Below are 25,624 nucleotides of genomic sequence, written 5' to 3'. Positions count from 1 at the left end.
GACAGTCTGCAGCCAATGAGCTTCGTCCTTCAGCAGCTGCTGGTTCCACCCAGTTTTCATGTTTGTTTGAGACCCAGAAGGAAGAGATATCCGGCTAAAATAAACTGCTTGTTTCACAAATATTCACTTTGTCTATAAATTCCACTGTTTGTACTGATTAAACTCACTCTCCCTACAAATACTACATTGATGTGGGAAAGTAGATTTTGTCATTTGGCTCCATTTAACAAGTGTTAGGAATAAGTGAGAAAAAACTGGGTTTTGACAAGTATCTGTCAGAATTTGGCAATAATGTTTAAAACAATCAATATTGTGATTCAGGTCTTGAAAATTTACTTGGAAAATTTAGGGAAATGCCATTTCAACAACCCAAATATCAGTCATCCAGATTGCTTCTGTTGCAGGTTTTTCATTTCCAGTGAAAGTTAAATCTCATGCTGCTCTAAGATGTGTTTAGATACCTCAGTCAGAATGACGCCAGAAGTTTGTTTAAAATATGCACAGTCAAGGTGTTATGGCTGTGTAGATTTTAGTCTGTCTGTTTCACTATGAGATTAGAGAAAATCTATAATAACTTTATAACTGCATTCGGTTTTGTCTTTTGTTTGTCTGCATTGTTTTGCCTGAAAAAGTGTCGGAATGCAACAGTAAGAGCCAAATATTTGACATTCCTAGCTCCGATAAGTGAATTTTATTGCTCCACCCAAATTATATATATTTGAAACAATTTTAGAATTACTTGAAAAGCTTGAATTCAAAATATTACAATTAATAAACAATCCAGTCACTTAAGTAAACGGCGCATTATCCTGTTTTTGGACTGTTTGGAAACAAATCTTGAATCTTATCTTTGCTTATTCTTATCAATAAAAAGCAAAGATATTATTTGTCCGCTCTGCTGAGTTTCTCAGCAGAGCTTTAGATATCAAGATTTTTCTGAAAATATGAACATCTAATTCTAGTTTCAAAAGAGTTAAATCTTTTTGTAATAAAGTATTTTAACCTCTTTCTTTTCTCTGATATGAGAGCAAAACAAAATGTCATCAACTTCACTAGAACAAAGAAGAAAGTATTTTCTTTTGATTTTTTTCTTCCTATTTCCCTGAGACTCACAGTGACACAAACACTCCATAAAAATTCAATATTACAGACCTGAGGAAGGGCTGAGGTTTGGAAATGAGGTCAGTCCCAACATTTACTACACACTCCTCTGTTTCTGTCTAACCTTTAGAGAATCCTGCCGACACTCAGATTAAGTCTCAGTGAGGGTAAATCCTGGTCGACAGCTAACACACACACACACACACACACACACACACACACACACACACACACACACACACACACACACACACACACACACACACACACACACACACACACACATGCACACGCATGCATGCACAAAAGAAAAGTAATGCCTCGCTGACACACGAGTTGATTCCTTTCTGTATCTCTTGCAGACACACAACCTCTCTTTCTCTAATTCTCTGGTGTACACACACACTCTGCAGCTCTTGTACTATCACTTTGCAAATGTGCATACAGAAACTCCCTCTGGTTCCCTCATTCCTACACACACACACACACACACACGCGCACACATGCATAAATGCAGGTACACATATACGGAGGGACCCGTCCTGAACTTTTGGGATCTGTGGTAAAAAGCTGACTTGATGTGATGCGAGGTGTGCAGACTCGGCAGAACTGCTTTGCTGCAGATGGCTGATGTGAACCTGCAGCAGCTGTCAGATCTCTGTCAGAAACTGTCACCATGCTCTTTATTCTACAAGCTCTGCCTCTGCCGTCACACACCCTCCACTCGGCTTCTCCCCGCAGGAGTTTGTCAAACCTCAACCTCATCCTCCAAATGGGCCTCAAAAGAGAAAGACAGAGAGAAGAAATGTGTTTGAGAGATCAACAGGACCTAGTTTTGTGTTAAATAAGTGGAGAATTCTGTTTACAGAATCAGATGATTTATACAACCAATAAATTACAGTTTTTATGTCTTTTTTTGACAAAACACAGATTGATCAGAGCACAATGAAAGGATGATAAGTTTCATTAAACAAATGAATTGAGGGGATGGATGGGTCAAGAAAATCTCTGTTTTGGTTTTTGTACTTATATATTTTAAATATTTATATTGAAAGCAAAGCAGAACCAAAGTCACATTCCTTTTTGTGCACAGAAACATGGTGGATAAAGTTGATTCTCCTTCTAATATGAACAAATTTATGAATGAAAGCATGTTGCACCTCATTAAATCTGTCATTTTCATTCTTAAATTGGTGCATAAAACTATTTGTGCCAACAGGAATGTCTGGCCAGTGGGAGAGGATGAAAATTTAGAGATGAACCTGCTAATCTGTAGAGCCACAAATAATCCAGAATGTAAATGTGACACTATAAAATATTATAGGCCTCGTGCGCTGCGCCTCAGTCAGAGACATCTTCAGTTACACTGTAACACAGACTGCTCCTTCAACATCTACAGCAACTCTTTGAAGAAACATGGATGAAATGAAGTATGTATAATTTTCCTTTGTGATTGAAAGTGGTTGTGTTTTAGTGTAAAATCTAAACATCCATATATTACACACGGCTGAGTGACAAAAAACTGATTCCAGCAGGTGTTGGTTGTTCCCTGCACCTCTTCCTCCTCCTCTACCTCAGCTGATTATTCCATTTTTATGTTTCTTTTGCATTCTCATAATAATAAACCTGGATTTCGGTGTTAGAGCACAAGGATTTTCCAACTCAGACTCCCACTGAGTTGGAGAGTCAGTGGGAGTGTTTATCAAATGCAAACATGCGTGCTTTCCCAAACACACATGCATACGATGAAGCGTCTTATCACACACTGTGTTAAGACCGCACACATTTACACACACTCAGGGTAAATATGATACCAGGGATTTCTCTCCTCAAAATTTGTCATTGAGATGGGTGCAGCTTTCTTACAAATACACACACTCGTATGCATACATTTAAAAATACACAGATACCGCAAACAAACACACACAGTTATCACAAACACACGAAAGGGGATTATTATTATCACACACACACATGCAGGAAGCTTAAAAGTGTTATTTTTTCTCACATAGTTGAGCACTCATATGGCACACACAAACACAACATGACACATGAGAGGGGTTAACTACACACACACACACGCTGCATGCACATGCTTTCCTAACGTAGTCTAATCTCAAGAGAAAGAGGCAGAGACGGTTCGGCAAGTGGTTGCGAATGAGGATTTACTGCATCTTCTTCCTCATCCTAAAAAGCCTGCTATGAAACGCACGCACACACACACACACACACACACACAAAGCTTATTTAACAAAGAAAATATCATTTTGGTGGAACAGAGGCCTTGGAAAGGAGAAGTGTCCAAACTTTTTGCCACATGGATCAAAATTATGGGCCTAAACAAAAGTGTGTTTCCTTCTTTTCAATAACAAACTTAAAAATTAGTCTAATTTTTATGGTTGGAATGTATGTAAGTTATTGTAAATCCAAAACTTAAAAAAGATTTGTCAGATTTACCTCATTGAAAGAAAAGCGTCCAGTTTTCAGATGTCTTATATATATATACCGGAGGAAAAAAAAAGATTTGTTGAGTTCTGAGTAATTAGAAAAGCATTTAGGTCACCCTTTCCTTAAAAAGTCCTCCTGTATTGAGACATTTTTTAAAGTTTCTCGATACAAAGCAAAGTTTGCTTTTGAGTTAAAGTTACACAAATACAAAATTTGCAGGAGAAAGCAAAACATTTTGGTTCTTCAGAGGAAAATTCTTTGTCTTTTTGTTATTCACATATAGTGGACACAGAATAAATGTATGTTTTGTTTTGTTTAGCGAAAGTTTTACACAATTGAAATCGAATTATGCAGTCCTCAAGTGTTAAACTTACAGAATAAATGTAAAAATCTTCACCAAATTAGCACAAAAATCCTACAGAATGAGTATAAATTATAAACATAAAGTACTTTTTGATCTAGCCAATAAATACAACTGTCAAAATATTTTAATTCATTGTGATTTTTTCCTTAAATAAAAATAAAAAGTCAAATTTGTGTTCTTGAATTGAATAATATGACCAAAAGCCACAACAGTTAAATGCAGAGCAGAATAGGAAGGTAATGTGAGAGAACAGCATCCTCAGTAAGGTGGCAGCATCAAGCCTGGAGGCCATTTTGAATCCACGATCACAAAGATTTGAACAGAACTTGTGACTGAGTTTATGAAACTACTCCTGACAGCTTTAATTCTTTGCTGTAAATACATTTCCTTTCTAATTTCTTTCTGCCTAAAACATCTAATAACACACCAGATTAAATCAGAGTTGGCAGAAGATATAAACAGGAGGCAGGAGTCGATATGAACCAAACACTTTGCTCACTGAGTCACTGGAAACGTCAAAAGAGAGGAAATTTTAAACTTCTTTTGTAAACTAGAACCATTTTTACTCAGGATAGATATATAAAAACTGAAGTTCTCATGTTTTCTATGTTACCATGTGTCCATTAGAGCTGAAATTAATTATGATTCTATCGGTTATTTTGACGATTAATCAATTAGTCGTATCAAAGATTTGGCACTTTCTGCTGATTTTTCACTTAACCACTAAAGCCTTTTTTTCACAATATTAAAAATAAATTAAAGATTCAGATAAGCAAATAATTCACCGCCTTTCATAAATAAGAAAACAAAGAAATTGGACAGCTTAATTTTCAATAGCTCAAAGTTCCTTTAGTGCTTGATCATTTGTAGAGAAGAATGCATTTTCAGCTGAAAGCAATTGTTTGATGCTTTTTTATGGCAAAAGGTACTTAACAGAAAGTTTTGTTCTGTTTGTTTGTTTGCTGAAGTTGAACCACCATTTGAGGAATTTTATGCAGAACATATTTACAGACAAAGATTTTCATCTGAAATGCAAAACGTATATATTTTTTGTACATTTTTGTTTTAATTGCTGCTCTGAGTGTTTTATTCTTTCAGCAAATGGCAATTTTTGGAGTCTGTATATTCCAGTTAATGATCAATCATTTCTAAATAGTTAATGATGATTTCAATAATCAATTAATCACGATTAATATAATTAATCATTTCAGCAAAGCAGCTAAATATGAACACTCTGCTCATCCAAACACTTAAGCAGCTTATCAACAATAGCTTCACCTGAAGCTAGATGTTTAGGAGCAGACTGAGAAGGATCTGGGTGCAAAAATGTCAAATCTGCCCGATAAGAGAAGACAGACGGCTGGCGAGCAGTTTGAACAGACACACAGTGATGTGATAAAGACGGTGAACGCAGCTCGCATTCCTCACTTGCCCACATTTGTCACATCAGGCATCTGAAGTACACGCCTGATCGACTGAGTGAGAGCGGATGTGAAGGCGTGGAGGATGAACTTCGATTTGACACTTTCTCGCAGACACCCGATCCAGAGGGAGATGTGTCCAATCAGCTGTGAATTTGGTCCACACTCGGTGTGAGTGTGCAACATATTTTATTCCCAGTCTGAAGTCATTTCCAGTGACAGTGCATGCTATTTTCTAGACTATTATTGTAATATTATTATAAATTTATGACATTTATGTCTCTTTAAGGCGTCCAGCAGTTTTTAGATGTACCACAGGTACAAAACCCTGGAATGAAATGGCTTAATTATCTCCTCCTTGTGCAGATAAGTTCTCCAGAGCCTTAATGGCCTGATTATTCTATTCAGGTGTGGTGCAGTAGGGGCACATCTAAACGTTGCAGGACACCGGCCCTCCAGGACTGGAGTTTGATACCCCTGCTTTAAGGTCTATCAGGTCTAATTTAAAATTATTTATATGGAATCTTATTTGGGGCAAATTTTGTCCAGCTCAATCTTGTTAATTTCAATATATCCCAAATCTTCAGCTCAATTTGCACATAAAGTAATTTGATCCTCATTTAAAAGAAAGAAGGAATCTGTCTGAGAAAACTCAGACAGTAGCATCAAATCGAGCAAGAATGTGGTGATAGTACAAAGAAGCAGCTGTCATTCAAGACAAGACAACCTGGAAGTGAGAAGATGATCCAGACACAGGAGGACGTTTTAGATTAATGATGATTAATGGCACCCCTGTTGGTGGCTTTACAGTTTAACAGACACTGTTAGTCAGTAGCGCAAACTATAGAGTAAAAACCAAAGTGAAAACTCATATTTCAGCAGCAGCAGTTCTTTTGAAGACATTGTTCAGAAAAGAGACCCGGTTAAACACAGAAACACTGGACCAAGTTTATCACCTCTGGGAATTTAGAAGTGACATAAAAAATTAAAATGCTGATCTGGATCTAACCAAACCTCACTGACGATTAAATTTCTTGGATTACTAATTAATAAAATACTTTTTTATGTTTTTAATACTCAGAAACTTGCAATCAATTAGATGTGCAAGTTGTTTATCAGTTTAAATCATTCTCTCAGTTCAGTCATTTCAAATTCCTGCATATATTTCAATGTTGTTTCTCCATGTCTTTCATGCATTAAGACATCAAGAAACCTTAGTGGCCCCACCAGCAGAGGAGTGCGTTCGCTTCAAACTGTGGTGTATATCAGAAACGCTTTGGCTTTTAAATGATTATGAATTCAGCTCCAAAAGAAAAACATTTAAAATTTTTATGCTAGATTTTTTTCAGAGAGAGCTATTAAACCCTGAAAACATGAACCTTGTGTCATATATCATTCTGTTTATATGTATTTATGCACACATACATATATTTAGCAATTAGGTCTCCACTGATTTCATGAATGTATAAATAATAAAGGGAATATGTGAAAAGTCTGTGTGTGCTGGGAGAAAAAAGAAAATGTGTGAATCACAGCATAAAGATGTGTGTTTGTGCAGCCTTTCTGTCCCAGGAAGCTCTATGATTCACCCCCTTGTTACCCATCAGGCCTATCGTGCAGCCGATCGGGCCCGGGTTACACAGCTGAGTGAACGACCGGCGCGACCTTATTGAACACTGCGTTTGAAGATGATGCAACATGATGGCCGGTCGCGCTTTTGCTTTAAAAGAAGAAATTCCAATGCTTCTCTTAGTCCATAACTGAACAAGCAGCAGAAAAAATACAAATAAAAACAGAAATGGGGAGCAAGACAGTGGCATCCAGGGTTTGCCCTGCCTACCCTGACTAGGAGAAAAATTAGAAGTGATAATGATATTCTGCCAGCTATAATAACAAAGAAAACATAGAAGTCTAAATGAAAGTATTTAGACTTTTAAGTTGTTCTCAGTTTGTGGCATTACCGTCTAAATTTAATGCATTTCATTTAGATTCCATGTGACTAAGTCGGGCTAAATTGTGAAATTGAAGGAAAAAAAACCTGATCTCCTTGTTTTGCATAGAACAATTCTTAAGGTGTTGCATGTATTTATATTTAATCCTCTGAACCTTGTCAAACCTCCTGCAGTGAAAGTCTTTAGAGGTGTGACTACAGAGGCACACCTCTAAAGACTGAAACTTCTATCTATTGTGTTTCAGGCAAAATAGCTCAGGCTCAGTCAAACTGGATTGAGAGCGTCTGTCTGTGAGGATTTTTTTTTCTGTTCTGTCACATAATAAGTCAAACCATGTGATAGCCTAACCCTAAAGTTTGTGTTTGTAAAAAGACAAAAAGTGTAAAAAGTGTGAATAATTTTGCGAGGAGAAACTGCAGTTCACCATACAATCCAGTAGAGGGCATACTATGACCAAATTTTAAAAAACATCACAAAGACTATCTGGCGAAAATCTTTGACTATTTTAAAAGAAATTAAAGTTATTATCAAGTCATAAACTTATTTTTGGGGAGTAAATCTCTAGATGCCAAGAAAGAGTTAACTTTAGTCCAAAACCAGTAGCAGGATTTCTGACCACACAAGTCAGGTTTGACAGGTTTCACAAGTTAAGTGTAAGTCAAACCGAAACTACATTTATTCAGAAAAGCTGAATCATCTACACATGAACTCAATAAAAAAAATACCAGGTATGATAATGGAAAAAACTAACAGCAGAACAAGTTTTAGATGAGAGACGATGAATAAAACGCAAAAGAGTCAAAGGTCACACGTTTAGCTGATCAATGAAAAAAACACGTAGAAAATGAAAATGAAAATTATAGCTTCTTACTGAGGAGAAAAAGATCCCAAGACATATTTTAGTTTTTTTTTCTTTCCACCAACATTAGGCTCACTGTGGAGGATTATACAGACTGAATGGTAGAAATATGTAGACGTGTTTCCTCCTCTTCAGCAATTCCCTTGTTTTATGTCCAGATCTTTTACTGGTTGTGTTTCAATAAACCATCATCGTGTCATAAAAAGGCTGCAGATATTGTAAACATTTTTTCCTCACATGTTACATTTTTGTTTCTGAGAAACATTTAATGGAAAAGCTTCACTTGCATTATTTTCTTTTTTTAAACTCAATTGTCCTTAAAGATACAGATTGTCTTGAAGATATTTCGGTCTGATTCTAATGATTATTTTAGTTATCAATTATTGTATTAATATTTTTGATGATTAATCTGCTAAAAAGATTTACACATTCTGCAGATTTTCCATTTAACCGTGTAAGCTTGTTTTAAATAACATTGGAAATGCATTATAAAATACAAATAATTCAATTTATTTTTAAATACAACATAATTTATTGCCTAAAATACAACAACAAAGCATGCATAGTGAATATCCAATAATTTGTATCAAAAGATGCAAACACAGCTAAAAAAGATACTTCCAACATTAATGTGAAAATCTCAGGTCTTTCTGCTCGACTTCAGATCAAAACAGTGCAGACCTGATCCACAGTCTTTCTTTTGATTAACCGATTGATAACTGTGTAGCAAATGATGCTTAATGGAAGATTTTAGATGGTTTTATCTTTTGTTTTTACTACATTTTAACCGGGAGAAGCTAAAACAGCCTTTTATGAAGTTCTGGGTTGAACATATTTAGACACATAATGTTATTTTTTTTTTTTGTCTTAAATACAAATGTGTTCATTTTGTGCAGTTTTAGATTAATAACCTTTGACCTCTGAATCAACTATTATGATTATCTCAATAATCGATTCATAACAGTTTCAAGCCTAAATATCTTATGTGCTGTTAACCATAACATCATCATATTTGATAATCTTTCCATCCTGAGTCACCACAGTCTGCTCCCACGTTTCAATCTTCCCGTTTTTCCTTTCAACACGCTGGATCTTTATCTGGCCCGTGTGCGGTAACTTGTTGGGAAGGTCCTTCGCGGCTTTGTGGTCTAACTTCAGCTTCATGAGATCGGCCGACAAGTTTGCCCCGCCTGCAGCTTGTTGTCTGTTTCTGTTCTCTGCCAGCTTTGTCATGGGAGTCTTGGGCAATCCAATTTGGGCACGCGGAGGTTTGATTTGTGGTCTGGGGGTCCGCTCCCATTTAAACAGATCTGTCCCTTTAGTTTCTCTGATTCCTGGTAACTGATTTCCCCTCATTCTTAATGGTGATGCAGATCTGGTTCTGGGTCTGGCGCCCTGACCACCTGCTGGTGTCTTCAGGAGGTCTTTTTTAAGCGGCGTACTGCTTCCTCCTTCAGCTCTTCCAGTTACTCGAATTTCGTCTATGATGCTAGCCATGGAGGCCCTCTGTCTGGGGTCTGGCTCCACCATCTTGCACACGGTGTCACAGTAGGGCTGACCTTTCATGGTCTCCTTGATTTTATCAGGACAGACGGAGGGCGTGTGGAGGCGGACCCGGGCATAGAGCTCAGCGATGATCTTCCCCATGGCCCAGACATCTGAACGCTGACTTCGCTGGCTTCGCCACCGGAGAACCTCTGGAGGTGAGTACGCCTCGTTCCCCATGTCTATGGCTGAGTTCAGGCCATGTCTGAAAAACTTTGCCAGTCCCAGGTCAATGATGACTGCTCTGTTTGTGTTATGCTCCACCTGACAGGAAACAGTAAAGAAAGTAATTGATTAAATCAATTCAATTAAAAATGCCTTCATGAGATGAAAAATACAGTTTATAACATTACAATAAACTTTGGTGAAAAAGCTACATATGCATTCAAAAATATTATAATCTTAAAAATAAACTACCCTGAGAGTATTTAAGTAATTACTTGAACTTTAATTTGAAGCTCTAAATATAAGTTATAAACCAGGGTGGGCATTTATCTCATTGTGAAAAATTTCTTGTCATAGGAATTTTTTATTTATGGTTTTCTGTGTTTGTTAGCATAAAGTTTGTTGTTGTTGTTTTGTTTTGTTTTTTCTTTTTAGTAGTATTTGATGTAACACTTATCAGAGTAACAGTGCAGATCAGAACTGCTGCAGAAATTACAGCAGAATCTGAATAAATTTAGCTCCAGATTTTTGTTAGGTGGCCTGCACGCATTAAAGAAAGCTTTTAAGATTTCTCTTGAGGGTGCCAGTTTTGTAAGTCTCCTTAGCTACTTCTCTCAATAAATACTCTGATAATACTTCAGTGGTATTTTGTGTTTATCTCCAAAGATCATATTTGCTTTACAACTTTCTGCCACCTGGAGGTTGCTTTTTCTGCCAGATTAATAAGGCAGTTGTGTTTGTATTTAATTTTGCATTTCCTCTTTGAATAACAGTCCAGCGGCTCCTTCGCTCTCTTTTATCTGACATATGATGCAATATCAGATTTTCAAAATGGACATTTACAAAACTATTAAATCACTTCATTCTGTTGAACGATGCTAAAAATAGGGAATTATTTAAGAACTATATTGTAGTTCAAGTTTTCAATAAAATTTGAAATAGGTTAAAAAACACAACAGTAATTCTGGGTTTTAAATTTCTCTTACCAATTACAGTAATCACAAAATGTATTTGCTCCGCCTCCTTTTGTACAGCTCTGTGTTCATGTTTCACTGATCTTAGAGTCGACTCACCATGATGTTTTCAGGCTTGAGATCTTGATGGACGATGTCGTTCAGGTGGAGGTGCATCAACCCCTCACACATACCAATAACGATGGTAGCTTTAGTTGATGCAGTCAACTGAAAAAAGGAGGAAGATCAAGTTCAAACCAATGTTACCTTTAGGCCAAAGTATAGCTGCATGTTGGATGAATGATATGTGAATTTGCCAGGACATGCAAACTAGTGGTGAAGCAAGACACACCTTCTTCTTTCAAAAGTGAAGCAATAAAATAAAGACAGTTTTAAGAACACAAACTGTTAGATCAGGAATTTATAGTAAAGGCAGAATCTAATTCCTGTAAGATGTTTTTATTTTGTGTCACATTTGTATTTCTCTTGAGGCTAAAAGAAATTTAGGATTGAAGAACGCAATTTGAAAGTGTTGGTCACTGAGAGACTAAAGAAAAACCCATAAAATTATATGTGAAATGCACAAAATATAGATATAAGTAGAAGAACTCTGCAAATGTCAGTATGGTAATAAATGGTTATCTATGACAATGCTTCTTTGTGCAATCAGGATGCAGCAGTGTGTGACTGAATGACATAAAACAATCTTGGGTATGTTTTTTTGTTTTGTTTTCAAAGTATCTTTACCTGTATTTTGGACTTTGCTGACTGGAAAATAGTTGTCTCCAAATCCTCTCCAAATATAAACTCCAGTGGAATAATCCATTTACCGTCAGTGAGCGTTATGTTGCCAAGAAGCTTCACTATGTTGGGATGTTCTGCTTTGCTGCAGAACAAATGGAGCAGAAAAGAAGAAACAGAAGATTAAAAATCAAAGAAAATCATAACATTCTCTGATAACAGGGCAGGAAATCATCTGGCTCATAAATTATTGCACAGAAGAGAAGCTGAAGGGAAAAACAATTATCAAATTGTTTTACCAGTTTAAAGCTAAAACTTTTACTTAAAATGCAGCACAACCATTAATCAACAAACAGAGTCCACTTTTGTTCAGATATTCTGAGGCGAGATTCAAAAACTGATGCATCGATATCGTTTTCCAATTTAAATACTAATGTTACTGCCAATAATCAATGTTTGCTGATATTATATTTAAACTGTGTGTATTTCTTCACACTTGAATCACTATGAAACACCGGCATGGCTTCCCTCCTTCATTCAAACATCCCACAGCGCCGTGCTGCGTCACTATCACTGGCACATGACTGAACAAACAGTTAATCCCTGCTGCTCCTGAAAAACAAACACACCATGGACACAAATGTTGGACTCATTTTTACTGATCAGACTTTTACAGAGTTGTTATAAAATGACTGATGTCAGTCAATAACAATGTTGACACAGATATAAGGTGCATCCGTAAAAACTGATGTTCAGAAACAATTTCCATCCACTCTGCCTGAGCTCAGGGTGTTCAGCAAAAGAAAAAGCCAATATTGAATATTGTAAACTTGAAATCATGTTTTATTTTCCTTCTATAGTGCAATTATGCACCACTGTGTAATGGTCTGCCATATAAAATGTCAAGAAAGTTTATGGTTATTATGTGATAAAACACTGATTGGTTTTGCAAGGTGCAGGAGTATGCAACCTTTACAAGACAAGGAGCCATTTTTCCTCAGTCCAGCTAAATAAAATGTCACAAATATTGTTTATTGCTTCTTTTTTTATACCTGCATGGCTTTGACTTTAGTTATAGCCCCACAAACAGAAATATTTCTCTGAAAAACATTCCTAATATGCTTCTTCTGGACACCAGTCACATTGAAGAGTGATATGTAACATTAATCTGCTCATAGTAACTGTATTTAACTATATTTTAAATGTATTTGTATTTTTATGCTTTCATTGAACAGTGGAGAAAACAGTAAAATTAACAGTTTTTTTGAAGCATGATTAACTGGAATTTATTATGACAATTATCTTTTTTTTTTTATCATGATAAGAAGTTAATGACAGTAAATGATGCATGACTCGACCCCTGAGGGGGAAAAAAACGAGGCTGCATGTGTTTTTTATAACTCATAATCTTGTCCTTACTTGTAAACTTCACATTCTCTCTCCAAATCTTTCCTATCGATGAGATGTTGGGGGACTTTCTTCACTGCAGCCCAGGTACCATTGTAATTTTGCCGGTAGACTTTCCCAAAGCAGCCTTTAGCGAGTGTTGCTGTGGACCACGCCATGCTGGAGGAACAGGCAAGACAGGAGAGGTAAAACAGAGCAGCACCATTAAAACCTCATGCACTACTCTGACTAGGGAGGTGGACTGAGTACTATGTGGTGAAAGCTACACTGTCTCATTTGATTCAATGTTTTGATGCTGTGGTATGTTCTACTGTGATGTAATTTCCTGTGTAAATTGAAATACATGCTGTGAAAGCGGAAAAGCTGCATTCATGTAGTGGTGGCAATGCCTTCAGGAATTTTCAGGATATTTTTCATAAAAACAGAATCAAGTGGACATTTCGGATACGGACATTTGACCGTGGAGCTGCCACAACATTCAGCTGAAGGATGATGGAGACCAGAAACAGAGTCTGTGTTACTCTCATCCCATAGCATCAATGGTCTTAACCCAACATATTGATTAGATCTGATTTAATCACAAAAGCCATCCAGACCCTCATCCATGGAACGGCTTCACATATGTTGGCTTGGTAGTTGTTATAATTTTTGCCATTAGATATTCCTAACCAAATTTAGGTAAAATAAATATTCACATTACAGTTAACTTTTTCTTTAGCCTTTGTTAATTTTAAATTATTCTATTATTGTCCAGATGCATTTACTGTAATGCCATCTGTTTGAGATAGTAATTTATCTCATTCATTTCCACATTTTTCTGATCTAAACTTTAAGTTCGAAGTCAAACTTTACAACTTTAAGATGTAAACTTAAAGTTTTTTATTCCGTCAGCTCTTTTTTTGCCTCAGAAACTCAAAATATTTCTGTGAAAATTTTCCTCGAGTCCAAACAGTATTTGTAAGTCTTCAATCACAATGATATTTTCTAAATGTAAATGAATAAATGATTAACTCATCCTGTTAATAATTCATTGATTATATACACTCTAGGATATGCTGACAGAGCAGATTTCTTAAGAAGGGAGTGTCATTGCTGATGAACAGGTTCAGAGTTTCTGTGGAACTACACAGAAGGAAATAAAGTTCAAATATCTTCCTGAGCTACTTTTGTTTAAATAAACAATCCTTCAAAATTAGGTGAATATGAAATATGTAAAACATTAAGAATAATGTTCACAAGCATAAAGTACGTAAACAAAAGAAATTTTAAAAATAAAATTGTTGTCAAGCTTTTCATCTGGGAAACAGAAACCAGATCTTTGCATGTTGTGTAAATAAGATCAGCCCTGATAAATACTGATGGACTAATCTTCAGTCTCATGGGGCAAATTGCACACAGTCAGTCGTGCATCTAAACATAAAGAATGCAGACAAACTGGGAAACCCAGAAATGGAAAGTTTGTCACAGGACAGCTGATGTGCTGATCTGTGTTTTATGAAAGTGAGAAGACACAATTTCTAACAGAGTTCATTTACAAAATGGCCAGATTGAGTTTTACAGCAACAATAATATCTAAAACACTTAATTACTGAACTATAAACTAAATCCACTGTTCTCTCAACATGTGTCCTAAACATGCGGGTATTGATCTTCTCCTACCTTTTTGCTGTTGAAGGGAAGACGGTCCGTCAGGTCTAAACATGATTTTGCATAGCTGTCTCTCTTTATCCCTGACAAACCACACCTTCTTTCTTTGTGACCCATTTCCTGAAACAGAAATACCTGTTCGCTATAACCGGGTTGTAAAAGGATCTTACCGTAAATAAGCAGTGATAAGCAGGTGCGTCACAGTCAGGTAAAGGAGAGAGTTTCCCTGAGATGATTCAGGGAAAATACACCTAGAAAAAAACAGCTTATATAATAAACTACAGTTCTTAATAAATGGAGGTTTTATTTTTACCTTTTCACCCCTTTTGTGAGATTACTTTCCTTGTAAATAAAATTGAGTTGATGATAAAGTTTTTAATGTATATATAAAGAAAATAGATACATCTCTATTCCTCCCATGTTTTTAAACAGATTCTACCTTTGGGAGAGTTTATTTGCACTCTAGATGTTTCCTTATTTTTTGGTTTGGGCTCCATGTTGTTTCCTGCTGCATATCAAGTTTCACTAACTGAAAGGTTTGAGTCACGTTGAGACTGAAACTCTGCTCTTCACCTCCCAACTCTCTGCGTCAAAACCTAAAAATATTCCACAAATCGTCCCAACAGCTTTTCTTCTTTCACTTTCATTTCTAAATGAAAATACCGCCACAGCATTATTGTGAGGGAAAAAAAAAAAATTATTGAATATTCTACATTACATCACTGTTTCTATCATGCTTGAATTGCTATGCAAACAAATAGTGTGCAGACACAGATCTTCCTTATAAAAAAGAGCAAAAATTATAGTTTATGAGGTCGAAATCTTTCATTATGAAAGTTAAACTAGTTACATTTTTGGATCTAGACAAATTTAAAGGGGCTCAAACTAAATGGAGAGTATAAATGGTTATTTAAAACATTTACAAGATGAATATTAATGTTTACATTGTTAAGCAAATAAGATAATACTTATATATGTCTGTTAAAATGTAAAAACAAAAAGACTTGATCAGGTATATTTTATTAAATATTTCAGCATGCATGTTATTATAACATGACATTGTAAGTTGGTATAAATATTGAGATATAGTGTACACAGAATATCAAAGCAACAGTGCTTATAAATATTTAGATAAGTATGAATATTTATAGGTTGTAAAAAACAGCCACAGCTCTACAAAGATATATTTTTCTGGATGTAAACATAAAGCTGGGGAAACAGTCATTCATTTTTAAACTGCTCAGGCTGTTATGTTGCAGAAAACACAAAATGTACCTTGAAAATGCACAAAACTTAACTTTTCTTTCTCTCTGAAGCTATAAATCACAAACTGAAATGTGACTGAAGTGTTCCCTCCATGCATTGCTCTGACTTAGATCTAACTGGAAAGTTTCAGAAATTCTGCCACTGCAAAGAAATGAACAGTGTAACAGCGCCATCTGTTGGTCGACCGAGCATCAGAAAAAACATGAAATAAAATCACTTTTTATATCGTTATTACAGTAAATCTTACAAAGGTTTTATTGCATGTTTGTTATTTGAACCAACGTTTTCAACGGTAAAAAGAACAGAACTTGATTAAGCCATTGGACAATTATTCTATGACTTATGTTTTCAGATTATTTCTGTTGCCTGAACAGTTCGGTCTCCTTTAATCATTACAAAAACGTGAATTTCTCATAGGAACTGGGAAAACAGCGTCTCGTTTACAGCTTTATTAGCTGCTGAAACTGGTAGGTCGTTGACAAAAGTCTGGCACACAGAGAGGTGCTAATCCTTCCCACGTCCCGACGCGCATTCTCCGGCAGGTGACATGCAAATGTGTTGAACTGCTGCTAAAGGTTGTGGATAAAGTTATGCTTTGGTGGATCCAAAAGCAAGAATCACATGTCTATACTGCTGATTTAAGTTGTTCTTATTTCATGTCCAACCAAGAGGCGAACCAACGTTACGCACGGATATGGCACATTTTACGCACAAAATGAAATGGATTTCATTGTATCTGTTTTGTTATCACTGGATCAAATGTAGTTGAGATAGAAGAGATAGAAGGGAGTGAATATTTTTGGATGGACATCATCCAGCAAATAAGCAGACATCGAGATTAACAAAATCATAACATGGAGTTATTAGTTTTTACATTTAAAACCAATTAAGGAATAATTTTCAGATTATTCCTTCTTGCTTTGAATTCGTGCACTCAAACTCACATCTGGAGAGGAGCAGAGAGTTGAAGGACGTAAGGCGCTCTTTACTGATTATAACTGTGAACAGCACGCGCCCCCAGGTGTCACAAACTCGTGCGGAAGTGATTTACATGCATGACAAACATCCGTGAACCCAGCGGGAAGCTCCGAGATACATGGAGACGATTCTTCAGATCTTTAGGGAAACCTGCTACTGGAGGCTTCTATTCACAAGATCCCAGTTCTGACTGGCCTGAAGAACATCTCCAAGAAATGCAACATCAAACCGAGCATCTGGAAAAATATTCAATAAAATAAAAGGTTTTTATAACTTCGACAGGAAGTGTGACATCAAATCCGAATTTTTTAAATTAATGTGTTCCTCAACCAGGTAATACTTGAACAAGATTCAAAGAAAAAGTATATTTAAAGTAAAAAAATAAAATAAAATAAATAAAGTTATTATATTAACTTATACACGTTTTTCCAACAGTATAAAGAACAAAACTTGATTAAACTATTGGACAATTATTCTATAACTTGGTTATCTTTATGTTAGAAGAGCTTTAACTTTCAAGAAAATCAATAATCAATACGTGGATGTGCCATAATCTTCTCCGAAACAAAACAAGAGTTATTATCTTTAAACATAAACAGTAATGATCAAGAGTCAGCACGCAGCTTCAGTTATACAGAAACTACTGAGATCTGGTGTAATGATACCTGCACCTTCAGAGACTAATCAAAACAACAACTTTGTTATTGTGTTTCTAATTGAATCCTTCATTGAGAAAAAGTTTTGGCCAAATGTCCTCTGCAGCTTTTTAGTTAAATTCAGCCAGACTGGAGATTTTCTGGTTTGGATTTTTAAAACAGCTTTTTGTAAATAGAGGTTCTTGTTTAACATTTTGAGAGGCTGATGCTGCTTGAATGTGGCTTCCAAAAACTCCCTACAATAATTGATTATTAAATAATGTAATTCATCTATTTTCTTTGCAGGGCTGCTTTAACTCAGGTGGCTCTCAACCCATCAGGATTCAGCACAACCAAGGCATTTCATTTCTTTAGCATTTGCTTATACAACACTAACGCAAACATCTGAAAATTCAATAAAAATCTGTTTTGATTTCAAACATCTCTATTGTTTGATTTTGAGTTCATGCCTGAACATTTCGGTCTCCTTCAATCATTACAAAAACGTGAATTTATCATAGGAACTGGGAAAACAGCGTCTCGTTTACAGCTTTATTAGCTGCTGAAACTGGTAGGTCGTTGACAAAAGTCTGGCGCACAGAGAGGTGCTAATCCTTCCCACGTCCCGACGCGCATTCTCCGGCAGGTGACATGCAAATGTGTTGAACTGCTGCTAAAGGTTGAGGATTCTTGCTTTGGTGGATCCAAAAGCAAGAAACATATTTCTATACTGCTGATTTAATGGCAGTTGTTCTTATTTCATGTCCAACCAAGAGGCGAACCAACTTTACGCACGGATATGGCACATTTTACGCACAAAATGAAATGGATCTCATTGTATCTGTTTTGTTATCACTGAATCAAATGCAGTTGAGATAAAAGAGTGTATTTCCAGGAAGTGAATATTTTTGGATGGACATCATCCAGCAAATAACCAGACATCGAGATTAACAAAATCATAACATGGAGTTATTAGTTTTTACATTTAAAACCAAGTAACCGGACTGTTTTCAGATTATTCCTTCTTGCTTTGAATTCATGCACTCAAACTCACATCTGGAGAGGAGCAGAGAGTTGAAGGACGTAAGGCGCTCTTTACTGATTATAACTGTATTTAGAACTGGTTGAACTGTTTTAGGCTCTTGAACTGCCCGGTTTGGACTTTATTGATGCTTAATGTGGATCATTGCCATCGAATAAAACTAAATTGAACAGAGAATTGATTTCTGAGAAGAGATCAAGAGGAAGAATGCACACAACCTGGCGCTCCGGAGGACCCCGATTGACACTGGGCCACCACTGCCCAGTGTTGAGCTGGTGGTGTCCAGGTATCCCTAACTGTGAACAGCACGCGCCCCCCAGGTGTCACAAACTCGTGCGGAAGTGATTTACATGCATGACAAACATCCGTGAACCCAGCGGGAAGCTCCGAGATACATGGAGACGATTCTTCAGATCTTTAAGGAAACCTGCTACTGGAGGCTTCTATTCACAAGATCCCAGTTCTGACTGGCCTGAAGAACATCTCCAAGAAATGCAACGACATCAAACCAAGCATCTGGAAAAACATTCAATAAAATAAAAGGTTTTTATAACTTCGACAGGAAGTGTGACATCAAATCCGAATTTTTTAAATTAATATGTTCCTCTTCTAGGTAATACTTGAACAAGATTCAAAGAAAAAGAGATTTAAAGACATCTGCAGTGGCGCGTAAAACCAAAAGGTGAGGATTTTGTTTCCCTGGCACTGAAGTGAAAACAAAACGTTTCACTTCAGCTCCTCACCATGATAACATTTGTTAGGTAGCATAGACTTCATCAGTTTTGTTGTTTTTAACTTGTAGTCATTAGATATACCATCATAAAACTAATGATAATATTCAATTCATTGTTATCAGTAAGTTATTAATTTGCATGTATTTTTCCTCAATTAGTATCGTTTTCATTATGTACTTGCAGGTTGTTTGTTTGTTTGTTTGTTTTCTTCGGTTGTTTTAATTACTTTCTTTCAGATTTCAAGTCGGTGTCATGATGGCAGCCATTTCTAATCTTGAGGTTGTTGTTAAAACTTTGGAGAGATTTTTTTATCCTTCAGAATTAAAAAAAAACCGTTCGTATCACGCGTGTGCGTGGTGTGGGAACGTGAGCTCAAGTCTCTTCACAGCAGACAGACTTTGTCAGTGATGCATCAGATTTAACAGGTAATAAAAGTGAAGATGAAGCTTCATTCCCGCGATGAGAACAGAGCTGCAGGACACGCTCCCACTGTCACACTTCCAGTGTTTCTGCCTTTTGCCTTTTACGCACCGAGAACATAAAGTTACCTACAACTGTGAAGGGAAGGCAGCTGTTCTGACTATTTATTAACTTCAATGTTTTTCTTTATATCTTCACATTCTTCCGAAACATATTTACTAATAATTTTGTAAAGACAGTTTTATCTGAGGACATGACCCGATTTTCTGCATACAACGATGAAGTAATATGCATGAAAATGACCCTTCAATTTTTAAATCGAATAAAAACGCTAAATGAAAATAGAACAGAAAATAAATTAAAACTGTTCCATAAAATAAAAGAGATGCCAAATCGCATCCGTGCGCAAATAATGACATTTATTTCATCAATCATTTAAAAACAATCCATCTGGTTCCCAGATTCAACTCAAACAAATGTCAGCACTGCAGGCCTTTACACAAACTGTCTTCTTTAAAACCAGAGGTGTGAAAATGCAGCCAGATGAGAGACATTTTGTTGGGAAGGACAGAACAGACTTTCCCAAAGGTTTAATAGAAGACGTGCACTAAGCGGAACCTGATTTCGCACCAGAGCGCGTAAAGTGTGCGTCAGTTCCAACAGGTAATCGCAGCGCAAATTGAAGCTCGTGTTTCGCTTTCCCACGAGAAAAAAAGCAGGAAAAGGTTCCGGGAGAAACTTCCAAGAAAAATAAAACTAGGAATGATACTGAAAAACCGGAGTGATTTAGCAATCTTTAGTAGCTATTTCTTCAACTTTTTATTTTAAAAATATCACATAATAAAGTTTCGCTTTCATGATTTTTATCATAGTCTACTGTGCAACATTCAATAGTGAACTTTCACAATTATGGGAATGTTTACATGTAGATTTTTCAAACTATAAAGCCTGAAAAGCTTTTAGTTTGACCTCCACCAAACTCAGAGCTGCATTTCATGCCCTTTGAAATGCAGCTGTCAAAAGACACGCGTGGAAAACAAACGGACCCTTAAAGCGCGTCTGATGTTAGGATGGAGGCTGATTACCATGAAAACAAAGGCGAGCATGCGCACTGGAGGCTTTTCCGCTTAGCATTTCCACTGACACGTCGGTATCAAATGCGTTGATGCGTTTGCAAATAAAGACAAAACATCTAAAAGTATGTTTGCTGACTTTAATTAGACACAGACTAGCAGGTTGGTTTGAAAACTAAATGTTTGTGAAAATGTATTCAAGTTTATAACATTTATTTTATATATTGTCTTTAAAAAGTATTCACACCCCCTGATCCTTATCACTATTATTCCTATTCTATGAATATTGGTTTGACATAGTTCATCACCAAGCAAAGAACAATTGTCAAGTGGAAGCAAAATGATGATCTATCAGTCAAGCCGCTCACTGCAGAGCAGAATCCAACCACTGTCCTCTTCACATTTGAAGAGGACAGTGGTTGGATTTCAGACCTTTGGTGAAGTAGATAAAATCGGGGATAAGATCAACCAATCACTGATCTCCCAAAATAAAGGGAATAGACTCTGATAAACTGGCTGGCAGATAAATAGATATACTCTTATTTTTCACAATGCAATTCATGCTCCTTGTGCTGAAATGTGCTCTTTTCTCCTGCTCAGCAACATGTTTGACCTGAATGTGGAATCAGAACCGAACCAGTTTCTACTACATAGATGTTCCCTGTTGTTGAATAATGAAACACAAGCTGTTTGGGTTTAAGATGTTTATTATGAGTCAAGAGTGAGAATAATAATAAGCAGGATTAGCATTTACAGGATGCCTGCTTCAAAAAAGATTTAAACTTAACTTTGCAATTTAGAAAATTTATCTTAAGAGAAAGAAAATTAATTAAAGATTAAAGTAAAGCTTTTTTTATAGAATAAACGTTTGAAAAAAATACAATAAAAAAATTCCCAATTTAGTTTTTTGTCACTCTTAAATCTTTTGATTCAAAGAAAAAAAATCAGAGAAAGATAACTTGACTAGATCTATATAGAAATCAAGAATCTGTCTGACAAAATGAAGAAGGCAAAAGGCAACACATCAGATCCTCATCCAAAGAAATCCAAGAACAGATGAGAAACAAAATCAACAAAATCTAACAGTTTGGGCTGCAAAGCCATTTTCAGATGAGAAAAGGAAAGTTCATTTAACACATTTTCACCAACAGAACAATTCAAAGTTCTTTTCAAGATTACAAGAAAAATAAAACAACAAACAAACATACAAACAGCTACACTTCATGTTATTAATCAAAGGCAATTCTAAGCAAAAGAGGGTTTTGTCTGGATTGCAAGGGAACTCAGTGTTTCAGCAGTTTTCCAGTTTTCTGTAAGTTTGTTCTAGATTAGAGGAGCATAAAAATTAAAGCTGCTTCTCCATGTTTGGTTCTGGTTTGTTCTGGGGACACAGCAGAACGGAATCCATAGTTAGAGCACAACAGGTTTTCAATATGTTTTGGTGCAAAGCCGTTCAGTGACTTATAAACTATCAATAGTTTCCCATTCATTGTAATGTATTTTTAGTCCTTTAACTAGAAACAAAAGTCGCCTCAAAACTGATGAAAGACAACTTCCAGACATGAGTTAAATGAACGCTGACTCAATTTAGAAATATGCTAAAAAAAAAAGGGAAACTTAAACTTTCATTCTACTTAAAAGATCATTATTTTGTGGCGTTTAATAGATAAGTGCATTTAATGCGAGGGTTAGTTTGATTCAGACAGAATTTGTTCCCTAATGAACAAACCATAATTTGGAAACTGTGTCCTGGATATCGAAGTTATTTGATCATCTGAGACAAAAAAAAAAAAAAAAAAAACCTGACAAATTTGTAAGGACACAAACACTTTTGTACAGTTTACTACTACTTGTTTTTTTTGTGTTTTTTATTTTTATTTTATATAAATCTAAAAAGTGTGGGGTGAATTTGAGTTCAGTATCTGTAACGTAACACTTTGTAGAACTAGCTTTTTCCTGCAGTTACGGCTTTTATTGTGAACTGAGGATTTATAAATCAACCAAAATCAACTAATAATTCTATTTTTGATGTTATACGCCTTTAACAATGACACTAATCCATTATAAATGTTAAAATTGAACGGTCTCATCTACAAACTGACATGGATTTTATTTCTACAGTGATTCGTCACAAGAAAATATTAACTTGTTTTTCTAGTTGACTCTATATATGGTAACATTTTTTGTCATTCTTCATCATTAGAAAATGAAGACTATCTAGTGTCCTTGAAGTGAGGACTTCTCCTGAGCTTTTATTGCACAGACTTCACACCTGGATGTTTTAGCTGAGCGGGAAGTCCTGCTTCACACCTACTAAAGAGATCTGCCACTGCAGACAAAAGGCCTCCATGTTAGAGGGGGAAAAAATCACTTAACATGTCCTTTTACATTTTAACAAATGTTTTATCGGTTTCTTTATATATATAAAAAAAACAAAAACAGAATAATACTCACCATAGGGAGACCAGCAGAATAAATTAGTGTCCAAAACACACAAGATAAACGTGAATATCTTTGGGACGGGGTGTGTGTTATTTTGTACTTTCTTATGCCGGCACATATGACGGCACTTAGATGGTAAAACTGAGGGCTCTCTCTCAAACTCAAACCTCCAGGTTCCACACCTGGAAATGTGACGGACGGACACTCGATCATTATTCACACTAGTATCACTGACTCTAATCACACAGGTCTGGTCGTTAAAGGCGCGGGGAGGACAGATGTCAGGGATACTCACCTCTCCAGTCGCTCTTCAGCACAGCAGCGGTGCCAGCCGGCCAATCGACCCAGAGGATCCAGATCCAGTCCTGGTCCACGAAAATCCCTGCGTGCCCGCCAGCAGATAACATGGCCGCCACACTGGCAGAGCTACTGGAGGGAGTCAACCTTATCCAAAATACTACAGCAAAGATACAAATTATGAGGTTTATTTTACATTATTTACAGGATTTCAGGTGTGAGCTTAGAGAGAGATGAGAGTTAGGATATTCTTTTGAGAGCAACATGAAAACAGAAGCAGTTTTAATGGAGGGACAGACGGTTATTGAGAGTTCTGAGGGTTCTGATGATCAAGGCCAAGGTCTCCATAAAGTCTGGCTGAGGGTTCCGCTCTGGGACGAGCTCTCTTTGCTCCCCGGCCTCTCCGCTCCCATCTCCAGCCCGCTTTGCTTCTGAGGCTGCTGGGGAATTGTGGGGAAGCTCTGCTGGGCTGAGAATCTGCGCGGCCAAGCCGAGGTGCTCGCCCCTGAGGCCTGCATCTGCTGACCGGACCTGGACCTCAGCCTCAGCATCTGGAGCAGGGACTTGGTGTGGGTCATGGAGGTGGCGGTTCTGATGCGGGTGTCTGCGGAGTGGCTTTGTGAGCGTGGGAAGCGGGCAGAGAAGGTGGCGTCCAGGACCGGTCCGAGCCAGAGGCCTTTCCCTTCAGGCCCCAGAAACTGCGACGCCCTCTGCAGGCAGCTGGAGAACCCATCCTGGAAGGAGTATTTCTGGCCTCCCATCTTTTCCCTGCGTTCTTTGGCGTTTCTTTGCAGGAAGAGAACAGTGTGCTCCAGAATCTCAGCTTTCTCCACCTTCTGCTGAGTCCCTCCCTGCAGCAATGACAGTTAAATATACTTAATAACAAGCACTGCAGAAAACGTGACCTTTCTTGTGCTGTATACAGAAACTAAATATGTTTCCACTTTAAATCTTATTTACTTGTTGAGGCTCCTGCAGCAGCATGGTCCTCAGACGTTCCAGACTGCTATTCATTCTCTGCCTTCGACGTTTCTCCACCTGAGATTTCATCAGCTGGAAGCAAGAAGCAAAAAGAGGATTGACCCAAGTTTGGGAATCTCATTTAAACATTCTAACATTTAGTTCTCTGTGAATAAAACCAGAAACGTTAGTATTGCTGCAAAAGTTGCATGCATTCTCAGAGGTACCTTTCTTTTCCTTGTTGCATCGTCAGTTTCTTGCAGCAGCTTCATTATCCTGGACTTCCCAAAGTTCTGTTCAAATCCAGGAAAAGCTGCTTCCTTCCCAGTCTGTGACTGATCAGGTACTGAGGCTCAGGCCTCTTGCTTCTGCTTTTACCCCTTCCCAGCAGGCCCCTCCCTCCTCTTCAGGGCCCTCCCTTCTCCAGCCCCTACAGACCTTCACAGCCCCCAGATCTGCCCCCTGCCCCCCACCCACCAACTCCTCATCAGTCAAGTTACATTCAAGTTCCACACAATGTGTTTTTATGATGAACGTAAGCAGATCCTGCAAATTAAAGTCCATTTTTCTCAACTTTTTACCACAAAACACAGGAGAACGAATAAATATATGAAAACATGACCGAACATTTGAAAATAAAAGTGTAACGCAAGAAAAACACTCTCAGATTTTCAATTTGTTCCCCCTTTGCAAATTATTTGTGCCCTTCAGTCTGACCAAAAGCATTTTGCTTCACAACAATAAAGTGGGATAGAAAAAAACTTACAAATATGATATTTAGAATTTAACATCATAACGTTCTTCTGCTTGATTATTTTGCAAAATACCAGCATTAAGCAATTATGAAGCAAGTCGAGAGTTTATTTGTGCAGAAACTCGTTTTGTTTCATTTTCTGAAATGTAATCATGGTTGCTCCAACTTCATAAATTTTTGTAGCTGAAACATCTTTTAATGCATTTCTTCATTAAATCAAAACTAAAAATGTTCAAAATGCATTTGCTTTTCAATTTTGCAATCTGTTAAAATAAAAATAAGCATCATTCTCATTCTGACTCTTTGTGTCAAACAACTTCAGGTTTGTCACAAACTGTTCCAGTAGTTTTCTTTGAGGTTTCAGCAGAAGAAGAACAAAAAACTCACTTCATTTTCACCAGTGGGTTTGGAAATGTAGTA

General features: G+C 36.8%; 2 protein-coding genes across 2 annotated transcripts; both read right to left on the bottom strand.

Annotated features, from left to right (window-relative positions):
* Positions 1 to 8,636: 8,636 nt before the first annotated feature.
* Positions 8,637 to 14,638, bottom strand: zmp:0000000881 (serine/threonine-protein kinase Nek7). Its single transcript, XM_055046977.1, has 5 exons — positions 14,616 to 14,638; positions 12,969 to 13,115; positions 11,556 to 11,694; positions 10,929 to 11,036; positions 8,637 to 9,954 (listed from the first exon to the last, which is right to left on the bottom strand). Exons 2-5 carry the CDS (start codon positions 13,112 to 13,114, stop codon positions 9,127 to 9,129), a joined length of 1,221 nt encoding a protein of 406 aa, XP_054902952.1. The 5' UTR covers position 13,115; positions 14,616 to 14,638; the 3' UTR covers positions 8,637 to 9,126.
* A 9,001-nt stretch (positions 14,639 to 23,639) lies between these two features.
* Positions 23,640 to 24,767, bottom strand: her7 (hairy and enhancer of split related-7). The gene is made up of 3 exons (XM_055047329.1): positions 24,678 to 24,767; positions 24,451 to 24,543; positions 23,640 to 24,341 (listed from the first exon to the last, which is right to left on the bottom strand). The coding sequence occupies exons 1-3, from the start codon at positions 24,720 to 24,722 to the stop codon at positions 23,820 to 23,822; spliced, it is 660 nt and encodes a 219-aa protein (XP_054903304.1). The 5' UTR covers positions 24,723 to 24,767; the 3' UTR covers positions 23,640 to 23,819.
* Positions 24,768 to 25,624: the final 857 nt, after the last annotated feature.

This window comes from Poeciliopsis prolifica, unplaced genomic scaffold (genome assembly GCF_027474105.1).
Source record: "Poeciliopsis prolifica strain line A6 unplaced genomic scaffold, Auburn_PproV2 SCAFFOLD025, whole genome shotgun sequence".
NCBI lineage: Eukaryota > Metazoa > Chordata > Actinopteri > Cyprinodontiformes > Poeciliidae > Poeciliopsis > Poeciliopsis prolifica.
Note: the sequence above shows the minus strand (reverse complement) of the source record. Positions and strands in the feature narration are given on the sequence as shown.